The sequence below is a fragment of the Nyctibius grandis genome, chromosome 6 (genome assembly GCF_013368605.1).
Source record: "Nyctibius grandis isolate bNycGra1 chromosome 6, bNycGra1.pri, whole genome shotgun sequence".
Lineage (NCBI taxonomy): Eukaryota > Metazoa > Chordata > Aves > Nyctibiiformes > Nyctibiidae > Nyctibius > Nyctibius grandis.
In genome coordinates, this window is record NC_090663.1 from 26,430,895 (window position 1) to 26,450,829 (window position 19,935).

A 19,935-nucleotide genomic window follows, 5' to 3' on the forward strand; every position below is an offset into this window, starting at 1 on the left:
CTTGGCTTTTTTGTTATTAAAACTTTGTACCTTTCCTCAAGCTACTGATACACAGAGGTAAGTAAAAAGATGTTCATAACTTGAAGCTAACATGGAGTTACAGAATCACAGAATCACAGAATCGTTTTGGTTGGAAAGGACCTTTAAGACCTTACATCTCATAAACTTACAGAAAGTAATAAAACATACACGGCTCCGAACGTGTCAAGAAAGAGTTGCTAGGGAGCTTATCCTGGAGGCTTTTCTTTTTCCTATTACACCCTCCAGGAAAGCTGGAGACCCCTTAAACACTTCACCTGCAGTAAGTAATGCAGCAGTGACTGCCAGCTGTCTTAGAGAAACCTCCACGGTGGCATCTGCGAGATACCATCTGAAAGGATTAGTGAATTTATATTAGAGTCCCTCTCTGATGACAGTAAGATTACTGTTACTATAGCAATGAATGAACGAAAGTAATGTCAGATATAATCGCATATTTTTCAAATATGGTAGCTAATATGAGGTGCTTAATTACAGGGACCAGGAACTTCATTTTCAGTTTTGAGATCCAAGTTTAAATTATCATCATCATTATTATTATTACTTCTCATTAAAGGAGCAATAATTTTAGCAGTATTACTGCTGCTTTATTATCATTATTTCAAGCTTGGTTCTCAGAACCCTCTTTCTATAAAGGTGTTATTGGTCTTATTCTTGAAAAATATTGCATTAGCTGCCTACAGTAGGAATTCAGAAAATACTCAAAGTAGCTAACTTATGTAATTCTAAAATAGAATACATTACAATTATCTGCAATATAAAAAGTTGAACTCTTACTTATTTATTTTTAGTGTATGTGTTTCTCTGTTACCATGTTATTTATGACCTTGGATATTAGACTTATTTCTGAAGTTGTAGATGTGTGCATTAACAGCTACTGTTTAACTATGGATATTTTTAAAAGATGGAATCTTCTTCAAACTCTATGAATGAGAACAAATGGCAAGATATATCAGAAGAGATTAAGAAGATTTTTAAGACTGCTGTGAAATTGCTGTATGAGAAAGGAAAAATGAAACACAGCCAAGCAAAGAGATATCTTTCCTCTGGTAAAGTTCAGACCAACTATTTCTATATATTCATTTATTATTTTTTCTATCAACCTTTCCATAGACATGAAAATATATTTCTGTTGGCATTTCTCATATAATTGAAGAGAAAAAAAAGGTCATTGTGCTTGCTTGAGACCAAAACCCATGCAAAAGCACCCAGCGATTTTTCTGTGCTTTTTCTGTTTTTTACAGAAAACAGATGCAATCACTTAAGAGTTTACATGTTGCGGGTGGGGGATGTTCTTGAACTGTTTATAAAGAAAAGATAACAGAGACTGTGTGTTCTCTTTTCATCCTCAGCTATTGAAGATGAATTTGATTTTGCCTTGGGTAAACAAACACCAGCTTTCCTAAAGAAGTGTGTTTGCTACATTCGGAAAATTGCCAACATTGAGCGTTTCGTTAAAATTCCAGAGATGGGAAAATACATGGATGTGGTACATACAGGTGGGAAGTTTCTACGAGATCCTGAAGCCCATGAGAAACTGATCAAGCTCAGGGATGAATTCATTCCTACCATCGTCGCATCGTCCAATCTGAGAGTGTACACGTCCGTCACTCACTGTGACATGAAACTGGGCTACTCCCAAGAAGTGGAGAACCATTACATCGAGGGACTTGGCAAACAGTTTTATGAAGACATGATTGATATAATCCAAGCAACAGTGCAGCAGAATTTTGACACTGAGACAGACTTGCTGTACGATGAAGTTCTTCAACACTCATCGCTATGTAAAACATACTCCGCTTTTTATGAATATAGATGTGAGGCATTAAACATAGTTCACAAGTACATTCTACCTAGCAAAATAGGCCACATTAACCCTCTTATCATATATGGAGGACCATGCACAGGGAAGACTCTTTTATTAGCCGAAGTGGCAAAGAAGGTAAATAAATACTTTACATAATACGGTGATGTTAGGAGCATTAGTGTGTAAGGACCAACTTAGTTTTCATTCTTCCTTTTGTCAACAGATCTGATATCAGTCCTCAATATATAAAATAAAAATAATAAAAAGTATATTTGCATATTATTGTACATATATTCAGAAAAAGAGTTACCTTTCAATAATAATGTGTCTGTATCATGTGCTTAGCCAAAACAAAAATACTTTATCAGAGCTCTTAAAAACCTAATAGGAATCAATATATTTTTGAATTAACAACATGTATTTTAGAAGGATCTCTTTCCCTCTTGTTCCACTGAGGTTCTGTGAATCTGGAGCCATCTAAACGTTATACGCTGGTTTTAGTCTTATTCACAAATACAACATGTCTTTCCAAGTCATGCCGTCTTATGTTCTCATCAGAAATTATTCTGGGATTAGTCTGATGATACACTTGCTACGAATCTATCTGTAATAACCTGCAAAAATACCTGTACTCATTTATCTGACATATGCAGTTTAAGTCATTGAGCTGAGTACTACGGGGAGATGAGTGAAACACTTTGTGCAAGGCAGGACCAGATGCAGAAAAAGACCAAGCTGGCATCTCTTAAGACTAATTTTCCAGCTGGGAGTCACAACTTTGAGTTCCCTGCAGGGTGCTCAGAGAATTTAGCACAGTGGGCTGGGAAACAGGCATATCAGCCAGAAGGAAATGGAGAAGGGAACAATAATGTTTAAAATCCCATGTCTTTCCCAAATGTGACTTCCTGTAGTTCACATTAGTTGCATATATGAAATTGGGATTTGCAACTCAAGATCTCATTTCAGATCTGAGTACGTAAGTTAACCTAGAGACTCTGGTTACGCTTTTCTTTTAAAATCTTCTGTAATAAAGTGAGGTGAAAAGACTTAGCAAGTAAGAGAACTGAGTGTGTTAGCCTGCAGAGACTGAGAGGATTTAAAGCCACATTCTTCACTTGCTTAGAGTATGCTAAGCAGAAAAACAGCAAGAGAGAATTTTTACCCCTTGCAGCAGTGTGTAAGAGCAAAAGTCATAGGCACACCAAGACAGAGTGTACTTCTGTGGTCCAGGAATTAAGGCAACCTGCTAGTAAAGGGCAATCTGTACTCTGATCCCTGTCCTCCAAAACCATGAGGACATACATTTATACTCCGTGGGGTATCAATGTTAAACAAGTTTAGGTGGCAAGCTAGTCTGCCTGGCCAAGGATGACATTGTTTAATGTCTGAAGAAGTTTATTAATAAGAGAATCTGCCTACTGACTTTCAGAAGTGAGACACAGATTTTCCAAAGAGTACCCTGGGATTTATGGACTACATTCTACTCATGTCCCCTTAGACATAAGCCTTTTGGCGGATCTAGGTTTTAGTGTTTTGGGATATTACCTATGCTAAACAAAGATGACATATGATATGAATTTCATTCAGTGTACATAAATCAAACCAGCCTTGAGCTCTGCCAGTGAAAGCTTTTCCATTCAACCAGTAACATTTAAAAATGTTTATTTATATATAGGCAATCACTATTTATAAACTCTGTTACTGTGCTTTATTTAGATATTAACTAAATTATGCTCTGTATTCTAGTCCTATTCCTGGTTGCAAGAAGAGATGGGACCAGATTCTGACCCTGTGGTAGTTATAAGATTTTTGGGATCCACTGAAACAAGTACAGATCTGAAGAATATACTTCAAAGCATTTGTGAACAATTAGCAGTTAACTATCGTTGCCTCGTACAAAGTTACCCAAAAAAGATTCATGACCTTCGGGACTTGTTCATCAATCTCTTGAATGAGTCTTCATTCCACAGGCCACTGGTGATAATATTCGATGCCCTAGAACAGCTAACAGATAGTGATGATGGTAGGAAGCTCTGGTGGCTTCCCATTCACCTTCCCCGTTCAGTACGGATAGTTTTGTCAACACTGCCAAACAAGCACGGGATCCTGCAAAAACTGAGGTGCCTTATTCATGAAGAAGACAACTACATTGAATTGACTGCAAGGGACAGAAAGATGTGTAGCCAAGTACTGAAACATCAGCTGCTGCGAGTTAAAAGAAAAGTAACATCAGGGCAACAAATCTATGTCAATGAAGCATTCTCCAAGTGCACACTGCCTATGTTTGTGAACTTAACCTTCAGAGAGGTCAGGAACTGGAGATCTCACAAAGATGTGGATGAGTCCTCCCTCTGTGTCACTGTCCATGAAAGCATAGAGCAGTTGTTTTGGTCACTGGAAAACAAGTGTGGATCAAGACTATTGTCTAGAGCACTTGGCTACATCACTATGTCCAAATCTGGCCTGAGTGAAATGGAACTGGAAGATATTTTAGCCCTTGACAACAGTGTTATGTATGAACTGAGTGAGAGTGTCAGAGAAAGTAACCCACTGAGAATTCCATACATATACATTGCAAGGCTTAAGGAGGGCTTACAGGGGTACTTGATAGAGCGACAGGTGAAAAATGTAACACTGCTTCTTTGGGCAAATAGGCACTTGCAACTAATTGCTCAGAAATTGTACCTGCACAATGAAGAAGATTTACATGAAATGCACACAGTCATGGCAGAGTATTTCCTTGGTGTTTGGTCAGGTGGACGAAGAAAACCTTTTTACAGTAATGACCAATATCTGAGTGGTTGTCCTGACCGTGACAGTAGAGGCCTGAATGAGGATGAAAAGCACTGCGTGGATCAGACTGCTTTTGACAGGCAGGCACCTGATCAGCCGTGGGTCTTTCAGTGTAATCCATTAGAGCCTGATATCTTTTTTATCAATCACAGAAAAATGACAGAGCTTATTCATCACTTGACAAGATGTGGAAGAACAGATGATCTTCTGTACGGAGTCATTATGAACTTCAGCTGGCTGTACACCATGATTAGAATAGGGCAGTTTGATAAAGCACTTTCTGACATAGAACTGGCTTACACCTACTCACAAGAAAAGGAGCTGAAATTTCTGGCCAGTACCCTCCGAAGCATAAAGTTCAAAGTAGTAAAATACCCAGGTTCGCTCTCCGCTGAATTGCAGCAGAGGCTTCTCCCAGTCATAAGTTCATTGCCCAAACTAAGACATCTGCTCTTAGAATGTGACAAGGACGGACCCAAATACTGCTCTATCGTCCCTTTGCATTCCTCCATGGATGTGACTTACAGTCCTGAGCGCCTGCCGCTGTCCTCCAGCTGCATGCACGTCACTGAGATTTTGCCTACTTTTAATCCCAGCACAATTATTGCTGCTTTAGAAAACGGCTCCATCAGCACTTGGGATGTAGAGACCCGCCAGTTGCTAAGGCAGATTACAACAGCTCCATCTGTTATCTTAGGGATGAAGCTTACCAGTGATGAAAAGTATCTTGTAGTGGCTACGACAAAAAACACTCTTTTGGTATACGATAACATAAATTCCTGTCTTCTGTCTGAGGTGGAAATTAAGGGGTCAAAACATTGTGGAATTGCAGGGGGCTCCAGTTTTATAAATGGATTTACGTTATCAGTCAACCATGCGCTTGCTTGGCTGGAGGCCAGCAAAGACGTTACTGTAATAGATCTGCTTTATGGTTGGCCTCTCTATCACTTCCACTGCTGGTACGAAGTGACCTGTGTGCAGTGTTCTCCAGACGGAGTTTATGCGTTCTGTGGACAGTATTTGAACACCGCGACCATTTTTCACTTGGGCAGCGGAGAGAAGCTGGCCACCGTGACCTCTGAATTTTCTGGTGGATTTGTGAAATTCCTTCTCATTCTGGACACAGCCCAAGAAATGGTGATGGTGGACAACGAGGGTAGCCTCTCTGTTTGGAATACGGAGGAAATCATGAATCCCCAGCTTACAGATGACTTTGACTGCAGGAGAGATGACAGTGAAGTTGTCAGCATAGAGCTTTCTGAAGACCAAAGTGCAATTTTAATTTGTAAGGCTCTCAGCATTGAACTTCTTGACACTCATGTGTGGAAGGTGGCTGAAAAGTTTAGGGCTAAACACAATGAGCACTTTATATCTGCTGTGTTGTCCAAAAATGGCAACTGTATAATTGCTTCAATGGAAAATACCTCAGCCATTTTTGTTTGGAGAAGAGATACAGGACAGTGTATGGCAAGCTTACAGGAAATCTCAGGAACTATAGTCAGGCTAATTAAATCAAATCATCATAACATGCTGCTATCCTTATCCACCAGTGGTGTCCTTTCTATTTGGGATATAGACATCATAACTGCTATGTCCAATATTGACAAATCTGGCAAGCCTATCCAAAGACTGGTGTTGCCAGCCAGAGGTGAATTAATATACACGTTGGATGGATCAGATTCTGTGCATAAGTGGAACTTCAGCACTGGATTTATTGAAGCTGTGTTCAAGCACGAAGGTATTGTTGAAAACTGTGTGCTGACCTCTTCTGGAGAGATAATGGTTACATCAGATGATAAATGCAGCCAGTATGTATGGCACACTGTTAGTGGCGAAAATATCTTTCGCATTAATGGACAAAAAATCTCAGAGCTAATGATTACTCATAACGATCAATTTGTAGTCTCTCTCTGTGAGCAAAATGCATCCAGAGTTTGGCGACTGGCTACAGGACATAGGGTTTGCAATATTTTAGTTGCCTTACAGAATGCATTTATAACAACTGCAAATACATTCGTAGTTGGAATGGTGAAGAATAAAGTGTTGGCAGTGAGTCTCTGGACAGGCAGCATAACCAAAAAGTTTTGCTGTGATGATGGTACAAGCATTGTGGATATTAAGCTGATACCAGACTGCCCAGATATTATAGTATTTATAACATCTACTGAAACTGTGAACATCTGGAGCCTAACAGAGGAAGTCATCTGCAGACGTGTACAATTGCCTACCAATTTCTTAAAAAATTTGGAAGACTTTGAAATATCCCCAAATGGGAAGCTAGGAATTATAACCCGTGGTGATGAGAACATAAATGTGCTTGATTTATACAGTGGAAAACTCCGTGTGGTTCACGCTCTAGGTGTCATCTGGCGGCAGAGGCTGTCTCGGGATGGCCGCTATCTTGTGTACATCTGTTTTCGCAGCGAAGAAGATGATGACAATGGTGCGGTCTCTAGTTTAATAGTAATGAGGCTAGCGGATGGCAAAAACATCGGTGCCTGTTCTCTTTATAAAACTCCCACTTTTCTTGCACTCTCGCAGAGACATTTAAATATCATTATTGGATTTGATGATGGAAGTATAGGTACTTACACCGTAGTAGATCGAGTCGATGCTGCACTGAAAATCAAAATTGCTACTTCAAACAGCCGTCAGATTTTCAACAACACAACACAAGTGATTAGGCCAAAATGTCACAATTACAGCTTCAAAGTGACTGCAGACTGCATTTGGAGGGAATCAACAGAAGTATTTGCAAGGGATAGCCCCATTACAGTTATAGAGCCTGAGGTGAGTGAAGCAACACCAACCAAAAAACACAACTATTGCTATGAGAAAGTGTGCTCAGCCATAGATTGCAGAGGACACAGTTTTGCTGCTGACAACTGAGTAACCGTCTGGACTAGCTTATCTGAATAATAGCATACATGCATAGATTTGTCTTCTGAATTCACATAAAAATCAGTGCATCTCTTGGAAGACAAACAGGAACAGCAGAGGGCAGACCAGCTGTTTTCTCCTGGACAGATATTCTTACATTTATGTAAACAAAAGAAAGCAAACATAAAGCAAATGGGCTGCAGGGTTTTTTAAATTTCGGAACACAAGGTTCAGTCCAGGATTTCACCAGGGCCTTGATTAAAAATTTCTAGCAATATTATCAAAATTGTTATGCTATTACAGAAGTTAGGTGATTGTATTTGGGACTGACAAACTGTTTTAACTAGACCTAAAGCTCCACGTGATTGGTGAGAAGAGGCAGACCACTATTTTATATACCAAGTCGCCTAGGTGGGTCTATAGCTAACAGCCAACTTTATACCCACTTGCAAAAATGTGTTTTTCTGCTTGATGGTGCAATGACAAGATGTCACCTGCCAGCCTGGAACACTTGATACATTCCATCATCATTTAAAAAATACCTACTTTGTTTTTTTTAACTGGGATTAATCTTTGGGTTGAAAGGAGTAGGTGCCAGTCAGCTGCAAACATGTCAACATGTGAGCTGATAAGTATTTGTTCACCTCAATGAATGGACTAAAAGATATTTTTTTTTAATTGCATGCAGGGATTTCAGGTTTCTGTATTGTGATAAAAATGATAAAAACCTAGATCATAAAAGAAATATAGAGTTTGGGGTTTTATTTTTGGTTTGGGGAATTTTTTTGTCTTCACAGCGTGTATTAGTACAGGTCATAATGAAAAGTTTTTCAAAGAGAAAGGGTGTTACAGATGAACAGTTAAACACATTAATTTCTTTATGTTAAAAGGTTACTATCCATTTTGTTGTAAGAAAGTCTAAAGTATCTCCTATGTCCCCAAAGTAATCTTAATAGAAAGTTCTCAGACATGCTATGTATTACTCTTGATAACATTTGCCTTACTATCATTTCTGTTCTTTCCCATGATAAATACAAATCAGATGACCAAACACTCTGGGACTGCTTATATATGTGCTGAAATACTCCACGAAATGTAAAGGCTGTCCAAAGGTTCTTTACTGGTCCAATTTGTAATGGGTTTTTCTTACTTCCACATACTTACAAGCTTCACTTTCTGCTTTAGAACTGTTCTGAGCCTTTTGTACAGTTTTACCAGTTTCAAGGCAGAAATTGTGAAATAATGACAAATGCTTTAGAAAAAATTACATTTTGCCCAAGTAAAAAAAAATACTGGACAACATCTGAAAGGATAAGATTTTTCCCTCCTTACATATCTTAAAGTTGGCACACCTGTGGAAATTTTTTCAAATATTTAAACAAAACAATTTAATTTCTAAAATCAGAACTCCATGCCACAAATTTCCAAGAAATGAATGCTAAGCTAGAACTTAATGTAGTGTGTGAATGTTCAATGTACAAGCCAATATAGTATATTAAGTGACTTGAATGATTTTTCCTAACTTGTTTGCAACTAATAGATCATACTGAATGTTTTTATGTAAACTTTGTATGTTGGGGTAACCTACCCAATCAGAGATTTATATTTTCATAAATGTCAAATTTAGTTAAATTTTGTTACAGAGTTGTTAAATTAGAAATCTATTGCAGTCTTCAAACAATATAAAGTCTTGTGTATGCATTGTTTGTACTAATAAACTAAGGAAACAGACTTGTGTGTGTCCCTTAATTTTAGGGAAATTTCACTCTGTCAGAGGGACACAAGGCATTTGCAGCTCCCATTAGCCTGTATTTAAATAATTTTTAAGGGCTATATTTGTAAGGACAAATTCCAGTATTTTTCCTACTTCAGTTAACTAAATCAAGCATTCAAAAACCAATGAAATTCACCCAAAAAATCCATACTTAGATGCTGCTTATGACTAGATCGCATACTGCCAGTGTGCAAGTCAACAGACACAAAGGTTTGTGTAACCTACCCACTAGAAAGCTCAGAAAAGAGGGGAGCACCTGAAAGCCCCCTTGCCTTCAGACCACTGGAGCTACAGGAAGGGGCTGTGGGATCCACACCTCCCGGGATCCTGTCCTGAAGGTAAGAAACTTCCATCTTCTTTCAAACACTGGGCACGGCTCACTCATTTCAGCCTTGAACCCCTTGTGCTTAACCTGCATAATATTGGAAAGCTAGTTCTTTCATTATCTTGAAAGAGTAAAAATACACCTCCTGTCTGCCAGGAGAGTGGCTACCTTTGGGTAGTAAAGGAGTATAACATGGAAACAAAGCAAAACACAGAAATGGAGAAATGTTCTTCCTTTTTGGGAAGCACTACCAGAACCCAGCTGGTCCCAGCTCAACTGAGTGGCTTGTCGATAGAGTACCCAGACTTGCTCCTCTTGTTTTCTGGCTCAATGAACTCTGTGGTATTCCGCACAGTGGCACGGCTTCTTGGGGTGGGAGATAGTCCTCAGCAAAACAGAGGATGAGCCTAAAGGTGAGAGCAGTCTCCCCTTCATCTGGGGTCAAAGAGGGAATTGATTTTAGGCCTTGTCTAGTTGGTCAAAGCAATAGGCTGACTTAGGAAAGCAGTGATGCTGTATATAAAAAGGCACAGGTGTTCTTGTCCTGCTTTGAACCTTAGTCTTTATGTTCTAACCAAGGACAGCAAGAGTGGGGCAGCACTACTATTTTTCTTAATGGTAAAACAATGAGAAAGATGAACATGAACATGACTTCTAATCCACTGATGCTCTTCAGCCTGTTCCTTCTCATAGGTTATCTATGTCTTAAGAGATAAACTATCTCATTTAGCTTTCTGAATATATTTCTCAGGGGTCAGACTCCTCACACTGAGCCTAAGCAGCAGACACAGCTTTCTGAATGGCATTAGGCTGCTCAGTGTCCAAATACTTGCAACTGCAAGAGTGAGCACTCCGTAGCCCCTCACAAATCTGTCCCCGGGTACGTCTATACAGTGGTACAGGGACAAAATAGTTTCTCTAATAATGAGCCATCCAAATGCCAAGTGCTGTTCTATCCCTACGTAGTAATAGAGCAGTTTGCCTTCTTTTAAGGAGCGCTATTTGCGTACCTAGAACAAAGCTTTCAGTTATTCTTTAGATAAAGTGCATCAATAAACAAGCTCACATGGGGTCCATATTTTCTGACACAGAAGATTCTAGGAATAGGCTGTAGCTGCAAGAAAGCTTTAGAGGGGAATTAGCCGGAAATTCTTTGGCAGACAAAGGTAAGCCTGAGGTCAGCTAGAAAAAATATTTTTATCAGTCATTTCCTTTGCACCACAGCTGGGGAATGCACGGCCCATGACTTCGTTTCATACGGCCTGTGGCCATTCAACTTTTTTCAGATTATTGTCAGATAACATCAAAATGTGAGTTAACATGTAGCCTGGAAAAGGCATTCAGAAGGCATTCAGGTTTCAGTAGTTCCCCAGCCCTGATTTCTCCATGCCACATACTCAAGCCCTGTACATAAATCTGTGGACACAGAAGTTTTAGCCATCTAGCAAAGGAAATCTAAAGCAAAAATCCATTGCTAGAATGGCGTTCATATGCAGGGGGGCTATTTCAGCCCCAGATCAGCTGAAAATCTTGAGATTTTGCCCTTTGTCAAAAACTTCTTATGTGTGTCTGTATTGTACATCATAAAATGGGTCCTTTGGATCATTACCATTAGGCTGTTAGCAACAATCTCCATTGTTTTATTTTGTTGATTAAGGATTAAAAAATACGTGGTTTAACATAAATAGTAAGACTGCAAAAGGACAGAATTTTGAAATCTATTTTTATTTCTTCTAATTTTAAAACCAAAGACATCTGATTTTTCACACATCACTTTTTATATAACCATAAAATTGATTATGTAATCATCCAAATGTGGACTAGGGCCTTTGGATAATTTTGGTTATCAAGGATTTGTTATTAAGAATAATTATCAAGCATTTATGCTACAAATATGACTGACTTCAAAGTTCTTGTACCCTGTTAAGGATGTTACTCGATATCTCTTCCTGGAACACCATGTCGCTACAGGGAGAGTAATGAGCTACATTTTTTCCCTGTGGTTTACCTTTCCAGCCTAGTCACTGAACACCATTCCTTGCATTTTGGAGGTAACCTCCGGACTTGCATGGCATGAAGTGATGCTCTTAGTGCAGGTCTAAATCATAGTCTCAGTTCTCCATTTCAACAGGGAGGTCAAAGGCTGAAGGAATAGTCATCAGTCTTGCCCCCAGGGCAAGATGAGGTATTTTATCATGTGCTTCTCCAGAAGGGGCAGTTTGCACCACCATCCTTCTATGAAAAAGGGATTTTCACTATTGAAGAACAGCTACGCAGTGCTAAATTCACTTGAAAACAGACCAATAGCCAGAAGAGTGTGAGGGAACATTCTCCAAAGATGTCCAGTCCAACAGAACGTGCTCTTAAAAAAACAAGTGGTTCCCAAATTGACTGTTAAAATCTGCCCCTAGCAAGCTCTTCTCCCTGCCTCCACTGCCCCATCGTCCCAGGCCCACACTGCTCCTGCTTGCCAGGGTGGGTGATGCTCCCACCCCAGCTCGGCAAAGTCCCTGACATGTTCCCAGCCATGGTACACTCTCCGCCTGCAGCGCCTGCCCTTTTGGCAGCACACCAGTCCCCTCTCCAGCCTCAGCAGGGACTATACAAAAGCAGATTTAAGGCATGTTCACATGTTCCCGCTGTCACAGCTTTCACCACCAATACTACCACACCAGCACGGGGCTTACTTTTATGCAGCATATAACAGAGATAATTAAAAGCATCTCCCAGCTTTCATGCCCCAGCTCTGATTCCACATGCATTTTGGTGCATGCGAGAAAGCTTCGAGGCTAAAATAGATCTATTCAGTCTATTTAAAGTGAAATAAACACACTTGCAAGGTGAGAGATGAAGCAAAAATCTGGATATGCTGTAGCACTGATGAAAACAGATCATCCCAAAAGCAACAGGATAGTTTGCTGCCGTTTGTCTCCATTATTCCATCTACTGCCTATTAATAGATTGCCTGGTACTTCCTGCTGTAAGATCATGTTGACAAGAGTATCTGAAGTTAGAAAGTTAACGTTTTGGGCTGTAATTTTCAAGGCAGACTTCTGTCTCAGCAGGAACGTTCTCCAGAAAACCTCAGCCAAAACAGTCGACTAAGGTACAAAAATGAGATTAGAGGAAAAAGAGGATTTCTGCAGGCTGAATGTCTCAACTACTTTTCCTTTGAAAAAAATGTTGTCACACCCATGTTTTTGAACAAGGACTATGGATTGGTGAGACAAGTGATCATTTCATGCAGGACACTTCTGTGAAAACCTGACCAAAGTATGAGCCTGAGCAGATCCCAGCAGTTTGCTCATGTTCATAGAAAAAGTTAGGTTTCAGGAACAGTACTATAGGAGCAGAGCATGCTTGGGACTGCAGGGGCTGGGGCAGAACTTCTGTAGTACTGTGGAAACACTGGGTGTGAGTTCAATGAACCGCAAGAATGAATAGTCTCTGGAATGCCAAAAGTATGGTAGCCCTGAAAAGGTCTGATGAGGAGGCGAGTATCAGGAGAAAGGGGGGGGCAGCCTCCCCGAGGTTGCTTCCGGTGGCCTCCTGGCCTACAGCACAGCTTTTCGACCGGGATATTTCTCAGCCTATTAGCCCAGCTCATTAGCCCAACCGCCATGAGGGTGATGGCAAAACACCACTAGACGCAGAGCTGGCCCACGGGGGCTGGCTCCGGCTCGGCAGGGCTGTAAGCTGGGCACGCAGCACACGCTGTGCCCGGATCTGCGCCTGGCATCACGCTCCACGCTGCAGAGGTAGCCCCTAGCTGTTTGCATCTCCCCCGCCTTCCTCACCTCCTCTAACAGCTTGGGGATATGTTAGCCTGACTGTTCCTTACTTACTAACCAGAGAGCCTTCGGGAGAGTTTAGTGAAGGTTTTGTAATAAGACATTTCCTGGCTCTTGAAGTCCCTTTTCAGCTAACTCTAAAAGCTTGCAGGAATGAAAAAAAAAAAAAAAAAGAAAAATCTGCCAACGAGCTGTTGCAGAGCTTTGCAGTTTGCGCTAGCTCACAGACTGTAAGTGATATTTAGCCTTTACGTTATGACGTAGCTCTCTGCTTAAAATAAGCTTATCCAAAGCAGCTTTTATTAATTTGTTTGCTGGCGTCCGACGTTCCAGCCTCGGGTGCATGGCTCACAGGGGAGGCTGGGGCTAGGCGGCGCAGTGGGTCCCTGCTCCCCGGCACTGGGACCCGCCTGCTCTCAGCCCACTGCTGCAATGAGTTTGACAGTCTCATCTTTAGCTCACTGCAGCACATATGAGTGGAAGCACAACAGGGCAAGCCCAGCCCGCTGCTGAAGTGGGATTTTAGGAGGATACTTGGCGTGAGAAAGGCAAGCAGGACTCCAGCATGTCCCTTACACAGGGAAGGCAAGGATCCAACCCCCGCCAGGCAGGGAGGCAACCCTAATCCACCATTATTTAGGGTGAGAACAGCACACCTACTCATACAGCAGCTGAACCTCATATAACTGCTTCCCTGAGGCTTAACACCACAAAGAGACAAACAAGGATTTAGCAGAACATTTCCAAAGTACTATCAGGTAGGCTCTGTTAGCGCTGCTTTGGACACCCTCTCCCCAGGCTGTGACACATGCAGTTAGATAACGCAATGTTAGTGCCAGTTCCTTCCAGGAGTTGTTTTTTTTTTTAGAGTTTCCAGGTACAACAATATACATTAATGATTACAGCTGGGAAACACCTGACCCAGCTGCTTGCATATATTGTCTAAGTTAAATCTCTCCTCCTGCACAGGGAACACTCTCCTAATTGGATTGTGGCAGCAAAACATCTTTCATATTACTTTTGGAAATACCATACCCAAACCAAAATGATTCCAGGAAAGTCAGCAACTTTCACAGGTAAACGTGGTGCGATGCCTGCAGATATACCTTAGAGCAGAGTTCCTCCATAGAGCATCACCCAAAACAGCGGGGATTAAATGTCATTGATAGGCAAAACTACCTGATGTAACAGGGGAACTTTCTGCCAAATCCTTTCAGCGCCATTTGTGACACAGGGAGATTTAATTTTAAGAATATGTAAATTACATCATTCATACACTGACGGGCTCAGACTTTGTTGTGGTCATTGTAAGCGACTGGCCCGGAGGAAAAGGAATTATTTGGCACGTGTTCTTCCTCTTCTCCTTTTTCTAACCCTGACCAGAAAACAGCGAGCTCTGTCAGGTTTTTATCCAGCTTGCAGGTAAAGGGTTACAGATTCTAGGAAGTATTAAATGCAAACTTTAAAGGATTTTATTTTCATCTACAGTCACATGATGCCTTAATACCCAATGACACTAACTACAGTGTCTCATTAAGAGGTCATGCAAACTCCCAAGCTAAACAAGGCATTCTTACATATTTAACATTCAAATGCAGAAGCCAAGCTAAGCCATGGAAGATTGTAATCAGAAAAAAGCTACACTTCCTGATCCACACAAAAGCTACAGGTAGGAAAAGTTCTTGTTCCTTTAAACTTGTAACGTTGTACTTTCAAGAGAAAATATTTACAGGGCATATTTTGCACTCTTGTTCTTTTTTAGCTTTCAATATAGTCTAATAGTTTTATCCTGAAGATATCTGATCTCACTTGTTCCACCTGTGGTAGAGTGTTTTTATACTCAGAAACACAGTTGGCTCAGCAGAAATCCAAACAAAACAATCTTTTTAAACCAGGTCTATTTAAAAGTAATATTTTTAAAGATTTCTTAGTTATTGAAACATTTGTGCTAGAGTATGTGGGGCGAGGGGGGAGTTAATATGTCTTTGATGTCTGAAGCGAAGGGATTTAGAACTCTTTCGTCTTTACTTATGAATTGTACATTGTTTCAGTCACTCCGGTCAAAGTGTATTTTAACGGCTGTGGCTTCCTCACTGAACTTACATGATTTCTGATTTCCCCTCATAGAATTTTGTGCATTAAAAAAAAAAAAATCTTACAAAAGCAAATGAAAGGCAGATGGGGAGGGTATTTCAGTGCTCCATAAAAGGAGAAAATTTTACAAAATAGGGAGTAGGAGGAAAGTCAGTTAAAACCCAGTAAATCGAGAATTTAAATGACGTTAAAGCATATCCATTTTCACATGGAGAGATAAAGTTTCACTGACAATTGCTGGCAATATTGCAGTTCACTTTTTTTACTTGTGCTGAAGGATTTTTCCAGGGTACAGTATTAGCATTTTTATCACTAAGATCTTTTTCTCATCACAATTTTTATTTAAACTGTAATTGTTTTCAGACAGTGTTCTAAATACTCAGCATTTTAATCCCTTTATAGGAATTTAGTTAGAGACTACATTCTGTAAAGCTACAGAATCTATATTTACTAAAAGATCTCTAGTGCATCACAAGATTTCCACCCCCTGGGGATTCCCACTGCACAAAAGCAGCAAGCAGTGTTTATAGTTTTACTCCTGCAATGGTTGGATGGTGATTGCAAGCAATGAATTTTTTCTTCAGTTTATTCTATAAAACCTATCTCTTTTTCTTCTTCCTGCATAACGCTAAGGGATACTAAAAAGAAGTGGAGAATAAATAATACCTACAGCACCTTGCTTCAGATAAGTTCTCAACTTTCTTTGCAAAAAAAAAAAAGTGCTTTATCATTACCAGTACTTAAAATAAATTTGAGAAAATTTGATCCCAAACAAGTTTACCAGTAGCACTTCAAAAAATTAATATTGTCATTCACTTTCATGGTGACCGTCCCGAAATATCATAGGTCTGATGTTGAGGAGGACCAAGACCCTAGTATGGCCTAGTATGTTCAGCCTGAGACATCAAAACATTTTTTATTGAACTAGTTGTACTCCTAACCTCCCAGCAGAGTCGCTCACAACTGCACTGATGGGAATGGAACAAAAGCCACTATACTTCAAAAGAACTCTTCCAAATTTACTATAACTGACCTGTGAACTTAAATTGTTTACAAAATTCTGTTTAGACACTCTTGTAGATAAGGTGCTTATTTGCTCATCTGAATTTAAACCTTAGGGTAGTGAGGTGAATGCACCAGCTCCCAAATAAACAGCCATCCTACTACACAGGCTTTCACTGAGGAGGAACGTCGCATCTGACATGCTAGGAACAGCCTGCCACGGCCACTCTCTCTTAAGAAATGTTTGTACAAATTGGGTGTGTCATGGTAAACCAGCACTTAGTAGCTCAGTAGTTAAATTGTCATTCTAGATGTAGGGATTGAGTGCACCCTCAGCAAATTTGCAGATGACACCAAGCTGGCTGGGAGTGTTTATCTGCTGGAGGGTAGGAAGGCCCTACAGAGGGATCTGAACAGGTCAGATAGATGGGCCGAGACCAACGGCATGCGGTTCAACAAGAACAAGTGCCGGGTCTTACACTTTGGCCACAACAACCCCATGCAGCGCTACAGGCTGGGGGAAGAGTGGTTAGAAAGCGGACTGGTGGAAAGACACCTGGGGGTGCTGATCGACAGCCGGCTAAACATGAGCCAGCAGTGTGCCCAGGTGGCCAAGAAGGCCAATGGCATCCTGGCCTCTATTAGGAATAGTGTAGCCAGCCGGTCTAGGGAAGTGATCATCCCTCTGTACTCGGCACTGGTGAGGCCGCACCTTGAGTACTGTGTCCAGTTCTGGGCCGCGCACTTCAAGAAAGATGTTGAGGTGTTGGAGCGAGTCCAGAGGAGGGCGACCAAGCTGGTGAAGGGTCTGGAGGGTCTGACCTACAAGGAACGGCTGAGGGAGCTGGGGTTGTTTAGCCTGGAGAAGAGGAGGCTCAGGGATGACCTTATTGCAGTCTACAACTACCTGAAGGGAGGTTGTAGTGAAGTGGGAGCTGGCCTCTTCTCCCGGGCAACTAGCGATAGGACAAGAGGACACAGCCTCAAGCTTCGCCAGGGGAGGTTCAGGTTGGACATTAGGAAGAATTTCTTTTCAGAAAGGGTTATTAGACATTGGAACGGGCTGCCCAGGGAGGTGGTGGAGTCACCATCTCTGGATGTGTTTAAGACTGGACATGGCACTTAGTGCCATGGTCTAGTTGACAGGGTGGTGTATGGGCAACGGTTGGACTCGATGATCCCTGAGGTCTCTTCCAACCTGGTTGATTCTGTGATTCTGTAAATCTGTTGAATGTTAATTACGCAAAGTATCTTTGTAGGGTGGAAGGCAGGACAAACACTAAAGTTACACTGTGACCAGAAAGACAGACTGGCCATTGAATGAGAGGGAGCAGTAACTCCTTTCCTAAAGAAAGGAATACGAATTTGCTGTCTAGCACTCTAGAAGTTCAGATGTTCTTTATACCCACAATTTTACATTCATTACAGGAATTTGCACTGCTTTAATTATTACTTTTTTTTCTGATTAAATAATCCAACCTATTCTCTTGCTTTGTCACATCAATATGGAGTCAAATGTAGTGTTGTTTCATGGGGAGGACACACGAATCAAATACGTCCTGCTCGTAAACATTTAAAGAGAGATGTTCTTGGAAGCTGAGATTATTGGAAACCCAAGAAAGATTTTTTCACTCGGATCTTCGGGGAAATCAAGCAAACAAAAATCAAAACACTACCAGAAGTTGGGAATAGTTTTGTCTTCACCCCAGAATCAGAGCTGAGCCAAGCATTGGTCAAAAGCCAATCCAAATCTTCCAAAAGGCTTGCAAATCTCAGGAAACTTGTACCAGATTTAAGACTAATATTGAAAATCATCAACCTGATGATTTTTGAGCAATTCTAGATTGGTGGGAAGACAGAACAAAACCTGCAGGTGAAGGGAACTGTGGCTTCCTTGGAAAGCCTCATTGGAAGTGTCTACCATGCAAGGTAAACATTTGTGAGTGCTGAGGCCCTTCTCTAACCACACGGTTGTTTGTACCTGATCTCAAGGAAACAAACTTACTTAAAGTAAGTATTTGCTCTCAGGCTTTACTGAATGAAAGCCAAGGAAAGCCTTTCTTCAGGAAGGGAAGCTTTCAGGAAGGGATGGTCTTTTACTATGTTTGCACAGTATCTAGTTAAACACGGCCTCAGCATTGTCTACATCTTCCACTGATACCATTTCACAAAAGACTTGGGGTGGAGGGGACTCAACACACACAACCCCCTGAATCATGATGAAATGTAGTAAGGTAATAAGTATTTGTTTGGAACTTAAAATTCTTCCTTCAGACCCTGTTTATCTGAGATTATATATAGTCACCTGTCAGCAGAGCATGCCTGTGATTTCCACACAACAAAGTTGTCATGGGGAGGGCACGGCTAACACAGAGCAGAAGGCCAAATCCCCACTGCTCCTTAACCAGGAGCACCTCATTGAGCACCTGATCGTGCTAGAGAATTAACACCAAAACTTGAGGTCCAAGCAATGAGATATGAAAATCCTTGATTTTTGCTGAGCTACAGAAGAATGCTGGCAAGCAGGATGCATTGCTAAGGAGAATAGGTATAAAACACGATGCAGTTTTGCTTATTGGAAGTTTGATATCAAAATGGACAAAATAAATGAGTTTTGGTAGAAAGGTCAAATGGGATTATTGGAAAGGGGAAAAAAAAGGCAGCAGTTTTCCTGTGAGCTCTCCTCTGAGTCACTTTCACTTAAACATATGGAGGAACTTTAAAATTTTATTAAGAGCCGAGTACATTGTTTGGAAACTAAACATTTAATCACTTACAGCAGGAAGCATGGAAAAAAGGCCCAAGTTTTTTTCTTTGTGTGTCTTTTTCTGTCTGCAGTTTTTATACAAGTTTGTTTAACTTCCATTTTTTCACTTTAACCACAGATGTTTGCTGCAAAGCCACAGATACTTTCTGGTTAGAAAAATATTTCTGGTTGAATATTCTATTATTAATTCACATAAGTTACTTTTCCATTTGGAATAGCGAGGAGTAAGCCATCTCCTTGGGGCTTACTTTTTTTGGTGTTACCAACTGGGCCTGGCTCAACTTTGCATCATTTCCCAACTATTTAATATAGTTATGTATTTCTATTAAAGAGCAGTTAATTGTCTGATTTTATGTAAACAAGGTCTAACGCCTTGCTATAGCAGGCAGGCTGCTTTTCTGTAAGAGCTGAGTAACAAGGACAAGAGTATCCCAGGTCAAGAAGAACACACACCCAATGACTGAATACCCTTTCAACCTGAAGTCCACTCTGGGAACTTTTCATTCTGTCTCCAGTGGGAATATCAAACCCTCACGCTACCAGCGAAAGACAGGAGAAAAAGAAATAGCCCGATGCAAGCTGTGGCAGTGCTACCCAGCACACTGCTGCCAGCAGAAATGACAGCACAGCAGCAGCACAGGTTTGCCTGTGCTGGACAGAAGC

General features: G+C 40.8%; 1 protein-coding gene across 1 annotated transcript in view; it reads left to right on the forward strand.

Annotated features, from left to right (window-relative positions):
* The window catches only part of NWD2 (NACHT and WD repeat domain containing 2), a 54,111-nt gene extending 46,583 nt beyond the window's left edge, over positions 1 to 7,528 (forward strand). The window contains exons 5-7 of the mRNA XM_068404104.1: positions 944 to 1,088; positions 1,392 to 1,981; positions 3,593 to 7,528. Coding sequence (XP_068260205.1) covers positions 944 to 1,088; positions 1,392 to 1,981; positions 3,593 to 7,528 — 4,671 coding nt within the window. The remainder of the gene's footprint in view (positions 1 to 943; positions 1,089 to 1,391; positions 1,982 to 3,592) is intronic.
* The last annotated feature ends 12,407 nt before the right edge of the window (positions 7,529 to 19,935 follow it).